The sequence below is a fragment of the Polyodon spathula genome, chromosome 18 (assembly GCF_017654505.1).
Source record: "Polyodon spathula isolate WHYD16114869_AA chromosome 18, ASM1765450v1, whole genome shotgun sequence".
Taxonomy (NCBI): domain Eukaryota; kingdom Metazoa; phylum Chordata; class Actinopteri; order Acipenseriformes; family Polyodontidae; genus Polyodon; species Polyodon spathula.
The window spans coordinates 24,418,839-24,435,189 of NC_054551.1; the positions used below are offsets into that span (position 1 = coordinate 24,418,839).

A 16,351-nucleotide genomic window follows, 5' to 3' on the forward strand; every position below is an offset into this window, starting at 1 on the left:
GTGTACTTTTGTAGGCTTTGTAGTTCCTTTAAGGAGTGGCTTGTAAGGCTATTTAATATTCCTTGACTCACGACAAACACAATTCTTCTTTTCTCTAAGAACATCAAGAATGCCATAATGATTTCAAAATAAAGTCAGCACAAGTGTTCACATTCATTTAGTGAAAAGGACAGTTCTGGAGGTCAAACTATACCAGTACACTATCATATCACACTGTACCTGTCACCAAATTGAATGCTTAATACTGCTCCTCTTGTTAGAAGTGATGACTAGAACATCAACATGGAAGCTAGTAAGCCTGGTCATACTGGTATAAATACTGTAATATATACAATTTGATATTTCTGTTTGACATACGTACTGTTGGAGATAACAATGTGCCATGGTTTCTGTAGTGGTGGTACAAAGCTATGTTTAAAATGTTAGAATTAGGTTCACTGGGAAAAAAGCACCAAGATTTGCATTTCCAGTGACATTCTGCTTTTTCAGTGGATTGTCTAACCAAAGTGAGGTGACTTTTTCTAGAACACAGGCAATGTCTGAATTTTGATTTAAAATCAGGATTTCCCAGTGCTCAACTAACTGGTTCACTAGGTCATATCTGATGGGGTGTTACACAGTCCAATGTAGTTTTGGCATCATATACCACTGAAAATGGACAAAAACAGACAAAACATGTTTCCAGAGATCAAATGCTTTTTTTAATGTTCATTCAATCAAATCTTCCATATTGAATATAGTGTTTAGCATTGAAATCTAGTAACTTGCCACGAGAACACAAGAGTTATTTTTTCAAACACTTTTCTAAGTCAAAACAACTGCACAGCATCTCCCTTTAGAAAAGAAGCACGGCTATTGGCAATGTTTGAAAACAGGCATAGGAAATTCCTACAGAAAACATTTACAGTAATTGCTCCTCATTAACTTGTTATTTATGATTGAAAACACTAGCTTTGAAGAAAATATACTGTTGAAAAACAACTAAAGCATGTTAAGATTCCAAAAATAACAAACACTTTATATTCAGTGCATTTTGTGTTGAAGTAAGTGTTACAGTGCATTTATATAAAAGCATTTTGATGTTTTGCATAAAACTTAGTGGTGAATTCACTTGCAACATGTTTAAAGTTTTTTAACTTTTTAATTACTTTTTTTGGTACATCATTCGGATATACAATTTCAATGCACCACTGACAGCGGTGTTGGTTGTCATATGTTGCATTTTATATAAAGAACTGATAAACGTCTTCCATTGGTGCGTTAAGTAACTGAACGTCTTAGAGTGAGAACGTATCTGCTCACTAGGGTCACTGAAGAAATCTGCCCTGTAGCACGCCAAGCTGCTCTGGGGGAGTGAAACTGATCATGTCGTTCAGTGGGTTCTTTCATTGGGTTTCTCTGCGCGGCTCATTTAATGCATCCACTATTCTTTTTTAATCTCCACAGTTATTCCACTTAAAATAATTGCAATAGTCTGCCATATGTCATTGTTTAAAGTATATACCGTAACCCAGTTTATTATTGCAACTCAACGATAAAACAGATAATAGCCATAAAAGCCAGAAACCCTTAGAAAAAGGAACTTTACATATAGGATAAAAAAGGCAATGCCCATTTTTCAAAACTGCAAAGAAGCAAGTCAACTCAAAAGTTGCCCTTTGTTGTCACGTATGCTTTGGAGATTCTGAAAGAGTTGTGATGTTACTGTTACAGTGTGTAGAACAACAACAAACCCTTATAACAAACTTTTTTTCAATGTAAATTAGCCCTATTAGAATGATCACTTTTACAAAATCTACCAGGTAAAATGTTCTCGGTAGTGACCGACGCTGAACTTTCTCCAGTGTGAATGCGTTTTTCTCTCAAGTAAAAACAAAAACCTTGGTAGGGTAATTCGAAGATAAGGCCGATTCAAAGATAACCTGCTGTAGTGTGAATCACGTGTGACATATGCAACCGTTGTCATCTTCACACAAACTGCAACCATGGCAACAGGTGTGAGGAGGTAACAAGACTGAAACAGCGTGCATTGAGAAAAGCACGAAAAATATGAAGCAATCTACACTGGATATGTTTTTCAAGAAAAAGGGCACATAATAACTGTATTCAGTATGTAAGTTTACTTTTTGTTTTCATTTCTTTACTGTTTTCTTTTAAATATACAGTCTAAATGTCGCCACGCGTCAACTCACCATGAAAAACAAAAGTAAAGAAATGACAAAAAGAAAATTTGGAATATGTCAGATTTTGGAACTACTGTACACTTCAAAAAAGAGTTTCAATTTGATGACATATGACATATTTCTACAAGTTAAACCCACAAAGAAGTAATAAAACTATTCGTTTAACGGGTTTGGACCATTGCTTGTGGGGGGGGGGTGGGGGGGGTGGGGGGGGGGGGGTTGCAGTTGTTATAATGAAATTAGACTAATTATGTACACAAGTCAATACATTATTTAGATAAGTAATTTACCAGATGAAGTAGTAACATCTAAAACACTAGACAATTAAAACAAAAACAAATATATAATCCCCTCGATTGCATCCCATGAGGCAAATGGCGAGCACAGCCTTTTGTCATTCCCAACATTATATTTCCTTATACCATTTCTACTAATAGTATTTTACATACTGCTTTGCAAGGATATGAAACCGAAATAAAAGCAAAGTGACACCATATATAAAGTCCTCTTTTTTTGTTCGAGCTGAGGTGTACTTAATAAGGAAAAATGTTAGAATGTGACAACTCCAACTGAAAATGGTACCAGCACTAATCAAAAGTAGGAAGTGTCTGTGTATGAAAAAAGCCTTGCAGGACACAAAGGGGCACCGGGCCACGCTAGCAAGCATGTAGAAACATGGCTTAAGCTACAGTTAGGATAAAGTTAACAATATTTGAAGCAGATCAGTCTAAATATAAGCAGCCAGATCTCTTGTCGAGTGCAGCACTCCCGGAGATACAGGAGTAACTGTCGAAATCCATGGGAACGTGAAGGCTGCAGCCATCCTCTATGCTATCCCGCATGTTGGGGAGAGTCAGATCCCCTTGACAGCCCTGTGGAAGATATGAATGAAATATTAAAAAAAAAAAAAATAATATATATATATATATATATATATATATATATATATATATATATATATAAAGTGAACCATTAGTTCAACACTTTACAAAGAATGAACATAACATAAATGATCTACCATTTGTAGTTTTAGAAGAAATACCATTAGATAATGTACAATACAGAAGAATAAAGGAGACAAATTATACAGGAGAAATTTACGCAATCCCATGATGCCTGAAGGTCAAGATCAATTATTCCTTTCTCACATTATTAGATTTAAATAGAAATAAGTGAGCGCAGTTGGTATCAACAACCTAAAAGTATAGTTCAGAGCAACTTATTTCTAAATGAGCAGCAGACAAGAGTCTTGTTTCACCTACTGTACTTCAAGTCTATTCCCCTGGATGTGTTATATACTTTAGCTGATGGGCCAAACTGACATTTCTCTAAGCCTCACCCCAGGGACTTGTAGAGTAAACTTCAATCAAATATTATTTGTATTGCTGATACACAATAAACCTCACTTCTTATTTATTAACACGATGTATAAATCCACACCGCTGGCAATTGCACTCATTTGTAAATATTCTGCTGTGTAATAGATAAAGTTAAAGTATAGCAGAGAGAGAGAGAGAGAGAGAGAGAGAGAGAGAGAGAGAGACACAGGACTCCAGATAAGCTGCGTACTGGATGTATTGAAAAAATATGAATTACGCATGCTATTTTTCTCTCATACGTATGCTGACATAATTATTTTCCTGAGGTATGTTGTTAAGTATGGTATGCCTCCTTGGGCCAGCTTCAACATGGGTAGATTTACCTGTTCTAAGAGACTCAACCCATTTAATTACTTCATAGCCAAAAGCAATGCCTCTCGTTTTCTAAAGCAGTGGTCCATGATTGACAAGCTCAAACATCCTTGTCAGATCAATAAACACAACTCCGATGGACTGTCCTGTACTTAATGAAGAAGTCATGGCAGAGATATTGAAGCATCTGTCAGTATATCAAATAGCTTGCATTTTGGAAGCAATTATATTGGCTTGTAATTATTTATACAGCACAACAGACACTCCCCCCATGCAAAAGGGAAGATGCTTAAAATAATAGACAAAGAAAAAGCTGTGGCATCTGCTTCCAATTTATTTCAGCCTGGAATCCAGGCCAGCGTTCCCAAAAGATTTACCCAATCTCGGCTTTGAAACTTCCCTCTCGGCCTTCTAGATGGTAACGGGATTGATGTGAAAAAGGGGACCTTTGTCTCTATCGGTTACAATGATGTTTAGTGCTGTTTACCAGGCATTAGAACAAAGCCAAAACCTGATTCCAAAACCATACCGATGGTATTAGGGATTAGTACTGAACACATTTACGACAAATCTATATCTACATCCATTGTAAGCATATAAAGCATTTTATTTATTTTTTTTTTTTTTTTTTTTGAAAATCATTGAAAGAACATTTGTACTAATCTAATTTTATTACGGAATACAATGTTCTGACCTTAATGTGTTGGATTGTACCTAGTATTCTTTTTTTTTATATAATCATATTAACCCATTAACACATAATTATGTATTATTAAACTGTTGCATATGTATTTTCTTTTCAAATATACATCATTACCATTCTTAAATATTAGACTCTTCTGTATCACATTGTATAATATAAATACTCCAATAGAAAGGTGAATTATTAAAATGAAAAGGAAATTTATGTAATTCAACACATATCCAAGCTTAAATGGCATGCTAATGTTAATTAATCAATACAAAATTACTGAATAAATTAAAGAAACTTGTAATTTGTTACCCCTTTAACCGCATTCACATTAAGGATTTACAGTGCTTGCAATTTGCAATCATAATCCAAATAATCTGTTTTCAATGCATAATGTGAGATTTTCAAAAGCCTTATTTAACTACCAAGTGGTTTGTGTAATGTGACAATCACGCTTGATATAGCTATAGATACAGCAGTAGTAAAAAGAAACCGTCAGTTTACACGTTTTCCTTTCAGGTAGGCAGGCTGCTATACTCACAGGTCATTTCAGGATCAAAGCATGCAACTGGTTGGTTAATGACAGGAAAGAAGGCATTGTAGGGGTGGAGAGATGTTCACTTCCCAACCAGATGCTTCCCCTAATGATCGAGATACTTTCTTTCTCCATCCTGATTTGATCCCAAAAACATTGCTGAGGTGAAATAACTAAAGGATGTACCAGATATCTTTTTTTTTTTTTCATGATATAATAAAAACTTCTCTTGTGAGACCTACATAGTGAACGGAAGTACACTACTGGTAAGATTAATGGAATTATTTCATTAGCTATTACCTCTTTATAAAGCTGGCATGACAAAGAGTGAGCTAATGCATTTTATACTAGGGGCCTCCAACATCAACAATGCTTCCAAGACCTCCAACACAATTAACTTAACAACATACCGTGTATCACATTTAATGGCTTTATTTTTAAAGACACCAGATTTAAATGCAATTCCAATTTTTATGATTAGACATTCTGTTTTATAACCTGGATGAAAAAAAAAAGGTTAACATTTCAGTATTTAGCTCCAGACACTTCCGTAAATAACATTTCAATAGTGTAATTTAGGCTCTCCGGCACAATTTTAAATATGAATCTGAAATTCTTAACACACAGTAGCTAAGCCAAAACAAATTAAAAACACACACATGCATTTCAACAATATTATTGTCACCCATTATCAGCAACTGGTTCTTTAAATATTATTTCAAGGTGCCAACATTTGCTTTAGAAATAATCTCTATTGAAACTGATTGTTCTGAACCTTTGTATAAATGAAAAATGAAATAGGGCCCTATAAAGCTATTACAAACTATAAAGTTTCCATTTAGCACCCTGAATCATATACCTGTATAAAATAAATGTAACAAATAAAAAAAGCACCCAGCATTTCAAAGTGTTCTTGGGTTACTGTTTTTCCACTCTATTCATGGATAATCACTTTGAAGCAGTAGGACAATATGTCCAACATTCCATTAATTAACAGGACAATGGCACAGCTTAAGAAACCCAATTTTTCTTCAGCCTGTAAATGTTATGTGTAACAGTACTTAAAAAAAGACCTGACATAAAAGATTCAAGGCCAAGTCCTATTGAAAACCCCACAAACAAGCATCCTGTCAAAATGCTCCTACTAGATCTTTTGAAAAATGTAATCTTGTCGCTTGTCTGTCTTCTTTGTAGGGGAGGACTTCTGTGCCACACTGGCTTGGGAGGCCACAAAGAATGGACAGTGCCAAGTAACAGATGTTACAGTACAGGTGGAGATAGGTGGGGGTGTGAGGTTTAACCTTTGGATGGAGGTGAAAAGAGGTCGAAGCATCAGCTCCTACGGGCAAACCATTACTCTAGCCTGGCACTTTTGTACATTGTTAAGTTAGAGACCTAAGGGTCTTCAATGAACAATTAAAGATAGGCTTCTTGCTGCTTAATTCTCTTTTCAGCAAAGTTAAAGTATACTCTTTATAGGCAGCTTAGCAGCAGGATTGTGACCCTAGCAAGCAACCATGTTCTGTGAATACAATATTACATTTCATTTGAATACCCACTCCATTAAATGCATTTTAGAGCATCCGTAAATATGCTGTTTGATGCCCTGTGTGTACTGTAAAAAAAGTCATAAACCAAAGAGTCTCTTGTTGGAGTTTATGGTATGGTATTATGATACAAGGTATTATTATGGTACAAGGTTACGTATTATCGATATTTAAACATGTTAAAGGACCGAGCAATGTCAATGTCAAAAGAGATAATGTTAAATATTTCTTTGTGAAAAATGTGAAATAGCTTTTAAATCTGAAGCTACTGAATACAGATTGTTTACTGCATAATTGTAATCGTTTGTAAGCCAGCATTGAATTTGAAACTGGCTCTACCACCCGAAGATAATGAATCAGAAGGTATTGAAATCGTCAGAGAACAGTAAGTGACCATTCTTCAGAACTTATTGAATTTTATTCAGAAACTACTGCTTTGGTCAATATGAAATACTTACTTTTATGATTTAGCCTTTTTAACTTGACTTACAAATACAATTGTTTTAATCTGTTGTATTTGCTTATTTTTGTAATTTTGTGTTTTATTATTTTTAGTCCTGTTCCTGTTGTCTCCAATTGTTTATTTAGATTTTGTAATAATAATAATTATTATTATTTATTATTATTATTATTATTATTACTTTGTAATTTGTGCTACTTCTTGCTATTGCATACTTCTTTCTGTTTTAACTGACCTGCAAAGCCCTTGAGATACTGTTGTACGAAAGGCGCTACTGAAATAAAATAAAATAAAATAGAAGGAGATTCTACTTTCAGCCCTGTTTAGCTCATTGTGAATAAAACAGACTTGCGACTGGAATATTGAATAACACATATTGAAGCTCACTACATCTTATATAAATGAACACATTTTCAAACATTTTAATAAGATTTTATATTCAAGCAGTAGTCTATTTAAAACTCGGTATTCACTTATTTTTAAGGCAATAAAAACATCTTTAGATTCTTCATATTAAGGACAGATTCCCTTGGTTCAAATATGTATATTCATTTAAAGTGACAACGTATTATACAAGTTGTTAAGAGCAGTTCTGACCATCTATTGTTGGACATTTATTTATTCGGTTAACAAAGCAGTTCTACATAAATAAAAACACACTCTCGTAACACTGCAATTGTAATAAGACAACAGCATCTGGACTGTGTAGCATGATGCGGTCTTAATTGCTAAATTCCTTTTCTGCTGGGAAGAAGAGATATGCAAAATGCATTTAAAACTCTCAGGCTTCTGGACTGTTTTTCTTTTTTAAAAGTGAATTTTCACACTCAAAAGTAAGCACGTTTTAAAATCAGCTTGTTTTATTTTACAATAGTTTTTTTTTTTTCCCCTACACATTTGTAGCACATGTGTAGAGCACAGTTGTGGTAAGTAGTACTGGTACATCAGGTCACATGATCAATACAGAACCCTTAAGTACTGGAAGAATATCCAGCATTTTTTGTTCACAGAAAATAATCTTAGCAAACCTCAGATAAACAGCTGCTCACAACACTAGATAGGTAATGGGAAACATCATTTATTTTGTCTGCTGTTCTTTCCTTAGAGACAGCCAGTTCCTATGTACTCCGGAGCCAAGACTTGGCCCCGACAGCAGCCACTTGATATCAGAAGCTGCCTCTCTCTTAAATGAAAATGACATGCTTACAGCGAGAGCACATCATAAGCAGGCATGTAGCGATCAAAGAGAATATGGGAGCAGCACAGGGAATACTAGTTTGCATCTGTTAGGTCAGAGAGCTGCTTCTTGTCACCCAGAATACCAGCCTGTCAAGCTGTCATTGACCTATAGCAGCTACTACTTGCAACACCACCACCCAGCACAAGATCTTGTCATTAACAACACCGTTAACACACGATTCTCATAAGGAATAGTCATGACAATTTTATATATGTGTGTGTGTGTGTGTGTGTGTGTGTGTGTGTGTGTGTGTGTGTGTGTGTGAACTAAGTACATTTAAGTTTGCTCTACCTCCCTTGAAGAGCAGTAGCTGAAGGGAGGTCTGATATCACTTTGTAGTCTGTATAACAAACACATATAAAACCCCTTTCACAGGAAACACTGTACCTCCTCATCTGATATTTACACATATATCACATAATAAATAACCTGGGGGGGGGAACAGGTTGTAAAGAAATGTTTGAAATGTTGTAAAAATCTATTACAAGTCCATCTATTACTTATATATAAGGGTTAACATTCATTTAACATAAAAAAATGAATCTTTAATTTAGGCACCTGGATTATCTCAACAGGATCTGTAATAGGGGACATAATATATATTGGCGAGGGAACAATCCTTTTTAAAATGTGTGCCCTCACTCTCCCCCTTTTGGCTATAAACCCAGCAGAAATCTGGCAACCCTGCCAAAGGCACAACATATTTTCAGTTAAGGGCATATATAATGTTTAGAATTTTTGATTGGATGTTAACTATAACTACTGTATAAAACACTGAATGGTAGAATATGTAGTAATTTGAAATGTGCCTTCTTTATCGGTGTCTTCTTTTGCATTATTCTACAGTATACTCTGCAGTTTGACTGAAATGACACCATAGAAGCATAGTGTATTTTTTTCTCTTACTAAATGTACCCTTGTTAATATGAGTCATATTGAAAGGCAACTTTGCGAACCAAAGTTGAAATTAATAACACACATTTTTCTAGTTTGTTACTGAACAAGCTGTAAAATGACTAGGGTTTACCAATAAACACTGGGTTCCATTAAAAACCAGTAAAGACCACTATACACCAGCACATTGTACAGAAAGAAGCTACTGAAATATCCTTGAGGGTATGCGAAGGGTTTTATCATAAGTGACCTCTTTCTAACAGTGCTGGTATAAACATTAGAGCTGAAACGGCTTGCAGCTTCCCTTTACAGCACAGCCCCCTTTGACTGCTACGACTGCCTCTGCATATTCCAATAGGACAAATCACACAATCCAAGCTGTAGCATGAGAACACTGAGTACAGCAGGTGTATCTGATCAATACTAAGAGCACAGGGAGACACCCTGATGCCACCAACATTCCCACTCAGCACACCGAGGCCGTAACACGATACGACAAAGAACACAGCAAAGCTGCTCCGCGGGGTCCACTACTGAGCACGGAAGTTACAGCAAGAATTGACATCAGTCCCCAGGAGACCAACCAGCCCTTTTAGTGAGCCAACGAGTCTGTCAACACACATTTTCCTCACTAGCCATACCCGTTTATAAACATTAGCAAGACTCCCTTTTAAAAGCCCGCTTTGAATGTAAATATTGTGAAACCCAACAGCCGAAGTTCACGATTGAGAAGGAAACGGTAGTTTCTCTTTAAAGAAAACCCTACAAAATCAGTAATGTATACACACAAAGGAATGAAAAGCTGGTCTCAGAACTACTGAAAAACAAATTGACTCAAAGTAACACAGTTTGAAAACATGGTTAATTCCACTCAAGTGGTTTCCAGAAAAAAACTGTTCAAGTTTTTGAATGGCTTATTTTTGTTAGCTCTCACTCACAGTTGTTAATTATGAATTGTCAACTAGCTTTAATGTCTATAGGGGTGTGATATTTCTGGTGATAAAGTGTAACGTAAAAAATACAAAAGAGCAAATAAAATGAAAATACAAAAAGTCCAATATCATAATTTATGATTTGCAGAAAAAAAAAATCAATATTTGAGTTATGAAAAGATTAATTAAAGTCGTGCTGTTATAAATGTGGGTCTTGGGCACCTTTTAACCTGTTTTTTTTTTTTAGCTATGATGCGAGTATCCTGATTCAAAGCCCATTCTGAACTAAACGTGAAGCTTTTCAAACCAAATCCCATGTATTGACGGCATACTGTACTGGTACAGTATTATTCTTTATGTTAACTGTTTTTTCTTAGTCAGGTTATGTTAAGCCTGTGGACTCTCAAGCTGTAGCCCCTAAAATGATTGACTAATAGGAAGAAGCTCTTTAGGCTGCAGAGAAACACAGTACACCTCAACAACGAGCCCCATCTGTGACCAGCAGAGGAAAGATCTCTATGTGTTCTTTATCTCAAGATGTAACCAGAAGCTTACATATATCTTTCACTGCTGCTCCTAACTGAAACTGGAGTTACCTATGTCCCTATATGAGAAAAATAAAACCCTTAAACAAACACCAATGGCCAAGTCTTCCAATCCCATTCCAAAGACCTTTCAATTTGGTCCAAATAAGGTGCTACTTGGGTTTCTCTTATTTTACCTCTACCACAATTGGACGGCACTGGGACTTGGCTGTGTTACACTGCAAGTCTCTCTAATACATAAGTGCTGGCAGCCATTGTCTCTGAGACAATCTTCACAGCTCACCATGGTAATTCTTGTTTCTAGCCAACTGAGATTTACTAACTCCAGGACACAAACGCCCTTGTTCTCCATAGAAACAGTTTGCTTTGAGTGTGTGTTTTACTTTTTCTAGTTTAATGTGAGTTTTCTCTACTTACTTAGTTTGGGTTTTATTTTGTGGTCTGTATGTTGCTGCGTCTTATCCTGGTTTCACTGGAAACCACTGGTCAGGATTTTTAATTTTTCCACCTTAGAAACATCTAGGGTGCGACCTATGCTTTCTGCTTCTGCAGCTGAAAAGCTGGTTTATGCATTTGTTTTTTTGAAGATTGATTATCGTAATGCTGTGCTTGCAAGCGTCTCCAAAAGCACACTGTCCAAATTATAGAACTCAGCAGCTCGTATCCTGACAAGGTCACATGCAAGTGATCATATCACTCCTGTTCTGGAGTCCCTGCACTGGTTGCCTGTCAGGATTTGTGTTGATATTGAAATTTTTTACTTTTAAGTCTTTACATGGTTTGGCTCCGCAGTATTTATCTGATCTCTTATCAGTCTACACCCCATCACTCAACCTGCGCTCAACTGATCTTGGGCTGTTATGTGTTCACTCTGTTCACCTACGTTCTATGGGCAGCAGGGCTTTTTGTTGTTATGCCCCAACACTTTGGAATACCATTCCTAAAGAGATCAGGGATTCTGCCACTCTTAATGTTTTTACAGTAAATCTAGCTAAAGACCTACTTTTATAGAAAGGCATTTTTATGATTTTTTTTTATTTTCTGTTTTGTTTGTTTGTAAAGCACACTGAGAGGTTGCTTTTAAAGGCGCTATATAAAATAAAGTTTATTATATTATTATAAACTGAGGTGTGTTAATGTGAGGGAAAGCCATACTGTATTCTTGCGCAATGCAACGAAGAACTTGCGACATGCTGTGCATAACACTTGTAGGACTGAGCTGGGAAAATGCTGCGAGGACAAACAGCACAGGACACCCCAATCTAATAGGCAACTGTCATACTCACCAAACCATTTGTTTTGCACTAAGTTAACTAGGAATGAGAGGGTGGCAGTAATAATTGCAAAAAACACTTGTTATAAGACCCATCTTTCCTAGAGCTCTTCGATTCATGAATTATAGATATGTTTTACTGTATATTATCAATTCATCGCAGAAAGCCTTGGTGTAAAGAGAAGCATACAGCAAGTGACTTCACAACATTTTAAGGGCAGCTTATTGTTTAGTCTCTGTAGCTTCTTATTCATATTGTTATATCATCAGAATTCTTAGAATTCTGGCAGAAAGATATCTTGCATGCACAGCTGAGATATAGGTAGGCACTTAATAAGCTTTTGCTCAAAACACCTTATTTCTAAGCCTACAGTGTAGTTAAATGCATACCCCGACCTTGCTTTAAGTAGCTTCTTAAAACATTTGGATATTGGATGTAAGAATTAAATTCAAAGGTTATTTTCTTTTTGACCCAATGAGTGTATTAGCATGGGAGATTTATACATTAGCACTGGAAAGCGTTTGTTGTATTTGAGTTTTCAGAAGGGTAATATTTTCATGCCTTTGATTTTCAATTTATTGTTAGTGTATTTAAATGCTGCAGTAATGATAGACTTACGTAAATATCCAATTATTTCTAGTCCATCCATTTATCCTAGGCAAACATAAATTCCTACACTGAGCTTGTGTTTGGTAGAAGATATTGTAAAGTGACACAACAAAACATCCAAGGGCACCTTTTCAAATCCCATCCACATTTAATTACTTAAGGACAGCTGAAACACCTTACCATAAAACTGCACATTTCCATTCTCTAACTCGGCTGTACAGCATCTCATGCCTAAAACACACATAAAAACAGACCAAAATATCAAGCTATTTATTTATGTCTTAATCTGTATGAGTTGCTGAGTGATGTGATTTTAGACACCCGGCACATACATATAGTATCTAGAGACATAAAGGAAGGCAGATAAATATGGAATAACATATGTAACCACGTATGGAATTTATCCAGAATCTTAACCACTATGTAATGTGAAAAGATGAGTTGCTTATCACTAAGACCACCCTTCTAATTACGATACAACAACAAGGCTTAAATGCATGCACTTCAAAGGAAACTTACATATTTCATTCTGCTGAAAACAGCTAATAAATATTTGCCTGACTCGCGAGGGAGAAGAGAGATTGAATATGCTGAATACCAAACATATCAGCTTTGTGTGTTCGAGATAAATGTTTGTTTGCTTACACATTTTCATATCACCACAGAAATGTACTGCCTATTCTCCATAGCTTTGGACCTGTATCTTTGGACATTTCTGAAAAATCAAAGTGATTCAATCATGTTATGGACTATACCGCAAACACGTCAGAAGGAACTCTGAGGAGTCCTTTTACAAGATATGCAGGTTCATGTGCTGTATTAAATTTATTTATTTATACAAAATAATTAGGTTGAAATGTTTTGTATTATAATAAGGTGATGTATCTCATAGTCATCACCATTACTATAAGTAGGGCTTCTGATTTTCGGTTTTAACTGATAAAACACCCCCGATCCGAAAAATAAATAAATCGGTGGACAGCCAATAAACACCGGAAAAACTGTGGAAATGGTTAATCTATTCACGTTGACTTTACCCTTTTTCCCATTAAAAAATATAAAATCTACTATACAAATAATAATAAATACATTACCCAGTGCTTCTAGGCAATGTCCCGCCTTCCTGATTTGTATCTATCATTGATTCGTTCTGAATACTTTAAACCCGCCCCAGCTACGGAATGGCAGCACATTCGTACATTCTATTGGCGAGTCCGTTTGCGAGATTTAAAACAAGATTACAATCAGGATGGAGGCTTGTTAGCAGGATTTAAAGCTGTATTAAAAACAGAATTGTGGTGAAATGTACAAAAATGCCTACACACAAAAACCCCAGAAGAATGTGCCCGTGACCATAGCGATTTCATTGTGGAAGACAGCAGAGGAAAGAAGGTACATCTTAAGTGTGCAAGTACTGTTTAGTTATTAATGTACATATTTTGACACACAAAAAAAAAACACGCTCAAGCGTTTTGGAAAATAACTGAAAACACTAATTTCATATAGTATATCAAAAATGAAAGCCCCAAAAAAAACGATTTACATAAAACTCGAAAATAGCTAAAAATAAGCACAGAAAAATACAATTAATAAAACCTGAAAAACAGAAGCCCTAATTATAAAGTGTCTTTTTAAGTATTTTTAGCAGAACAATTTCATTTCCATTATATTACTATATAACAATATATTTACTTGTCAAGTACCAACCGCATTTTTTATGGCAGAAGCGCCTAAAACAAGATTTGTGTCTGACAAAAACCTGAATCAGGTCAAAGTGAGCCCTGAAGGAAGTGATTTGGTGTTAAATGATATCAGGTTTGTTTTTAGCTTTCCTGTTGTGTTCAGTTTGTAACTTCCCCCCGTGGGGCGTGACAGCTTCCCCGGGTCTCTGACGAATGACGAAGGCAGCAAATTCTGTGACTCACACAAATACTAAACATTAGTATTTGTGTCTGAAACATATAGTATAGCTAGGGAAATCCAAATTATAGTACAGTACTTAGAAAAACATGTTTACACTTTCCAAAAATAAATACAAGAGCTAGCTTGGTACCAGAATTAATTCTGAATAATACTCATTGCTTAGTTTACACAGCGTTCCAATCTCTGCAGCTCCCTCCAATCACTCATCTGCAACACAGTAAACTAGTCTACAGCTATGGCCAAAAGTTTTGCATCCAACTATCTAACATAAAATACTGCAATACTATTATGGCTTCCGGTAGACTTTTGTGATATCATTTTGTAGTTTCTTTGATTACATGATGTTAAATACAACAAGATCATATAGTTCTAGGTGATGCAAACCTTTTGGCCATAGTTGTGTAATCACTCAATTTCCATTGTACTGTGTGAGGATTGCCACTTGCATTGCCACCTGAATCGCTCTATGCTGATAAAGCTCATCACCCAGGTTTACTAGAGCTGCTCAACCTACTCTAAAGAACAACAGCTGACAGACATTAGATCCCAACCATAATACTGCAGCCCGGGAGCCAGCCTGCCACTCCACATACCAGCATTTACACACAAGAAATGTGCTACTGCACCCCAGGAGCCATACCGGAACATGCACATACTCTGTGAGAACATGCAGTCTAGTTCTGCTGGTGCAATATTATTCCTTGTTATACTATGAAGCGAATGAAGGTAGTTTCTAAAAGAGCAAAGAGTTAACATGGCCAAGTGAGGTTACTTTTCATCCTGATTTCTAATTCAAACTGTATGTTTTGTATGGAGGACAACGCTTGCACATAAACCACAATACAACATTGTAGTATTTTTAAATATATCTGGCTCATATATCACTTCACATGCTAGAAGAAAAAAAAACACTTCAATTATCTTCTTCCCTTCTTTGTGACAGACACGTTGAGCCAAATGTCCAGCTTGACCCTGCATGTGTTGCCATATCCACAGGAAATAACATTAGCACTGTGTCAAATAAGGATATTTAAACAGGAGTAGTTGTGGCACATTCATGATTATCTAAAATGAAGGAATGAACAGTGTTCTGAAACACTATAGAAAAACTTTAAGCTGAGGTACTGCAAGCAGATAGGCAATGTTAATATAAGAAACAACTCAACAAGAAACAACTTGGGTGCAGATAGAAAGTAAAAATGGGAGGGGGGGGGGGGGGGGGGGGGTTACTTTGCACAGACAGTGGAAACTCTACTACTCCTGTTATTTCAACACTAATCAGTTCAACTTCTTTCTGGTTGCAAATCATAAAGAAATCCATTCAATTCCATGTATGATTTAAAATGTGATAAGCTGGATCCCTGAATGTTTCAAACTCCTGTAAGGCAAATGACTGACCAGTTACAGAAGAATAAAGCTTACAATTCCCCCCGCAGTCTGTCTCATTAGAGCTGTTAAAGCCCATTTTAATTGCTGTTAACCTGAGGCCAGGCAGGGCAGCTTTGAGCAGCTAAACCTGGATATCTACTCCCCTTAGTTCAGTCTTTATAACACAGCAAAGCATCTCTTAATTAGCTGTGATGGTGGTGGCTGCAACCCTTACTGTTGTCTTTCTTCACAAAATGACAGTGATTAGCAGGTGTGAACTAAAACAGGAATTAACAGCATTCCAACAGTTTACTACAATGATAAATAATGTGTCTTGTTGGGAAGAGATCCCCGGGGAGGCGGAAAATCCTGCAGCTGAAGGCAGCCCGGTCAGGATGTGTAACTGCACACAGGCAAAACAGGAAACCCAGCAGATTGTTTCTGGATTGACACTCTGGC

General features: G+C 36.2%; 1 protein-coding gene across 2 annotated transcripts in view; it reads right to left on the minus strand.

The window, feature by feature from the left end:
* Positions 1-2,372: 2,372 nt before the first annotated feature.
* The window catches only part of LOC121330598 (adhesion G-protein coupled receptor D2-like), a 71,491-nt gene continuing 57,512 nt past the window's right edge, over positions 2,373-16,351 (minus strand). For both annotated transcript variants that reach the window (XM_041277227.1, XM_041277228.1), the window contains exon 25: positions 2,373-3,055. In XM_041277227.1, coding sequence (XP_041133161.1) covers positions 2,906-3,055 — 150 coding nt within the window. In that variant the 3' untranslated portion in view covers positions 2,373-2,905. The remainder of the gene's footprint in view (positions 3,056-16,351) is intronic.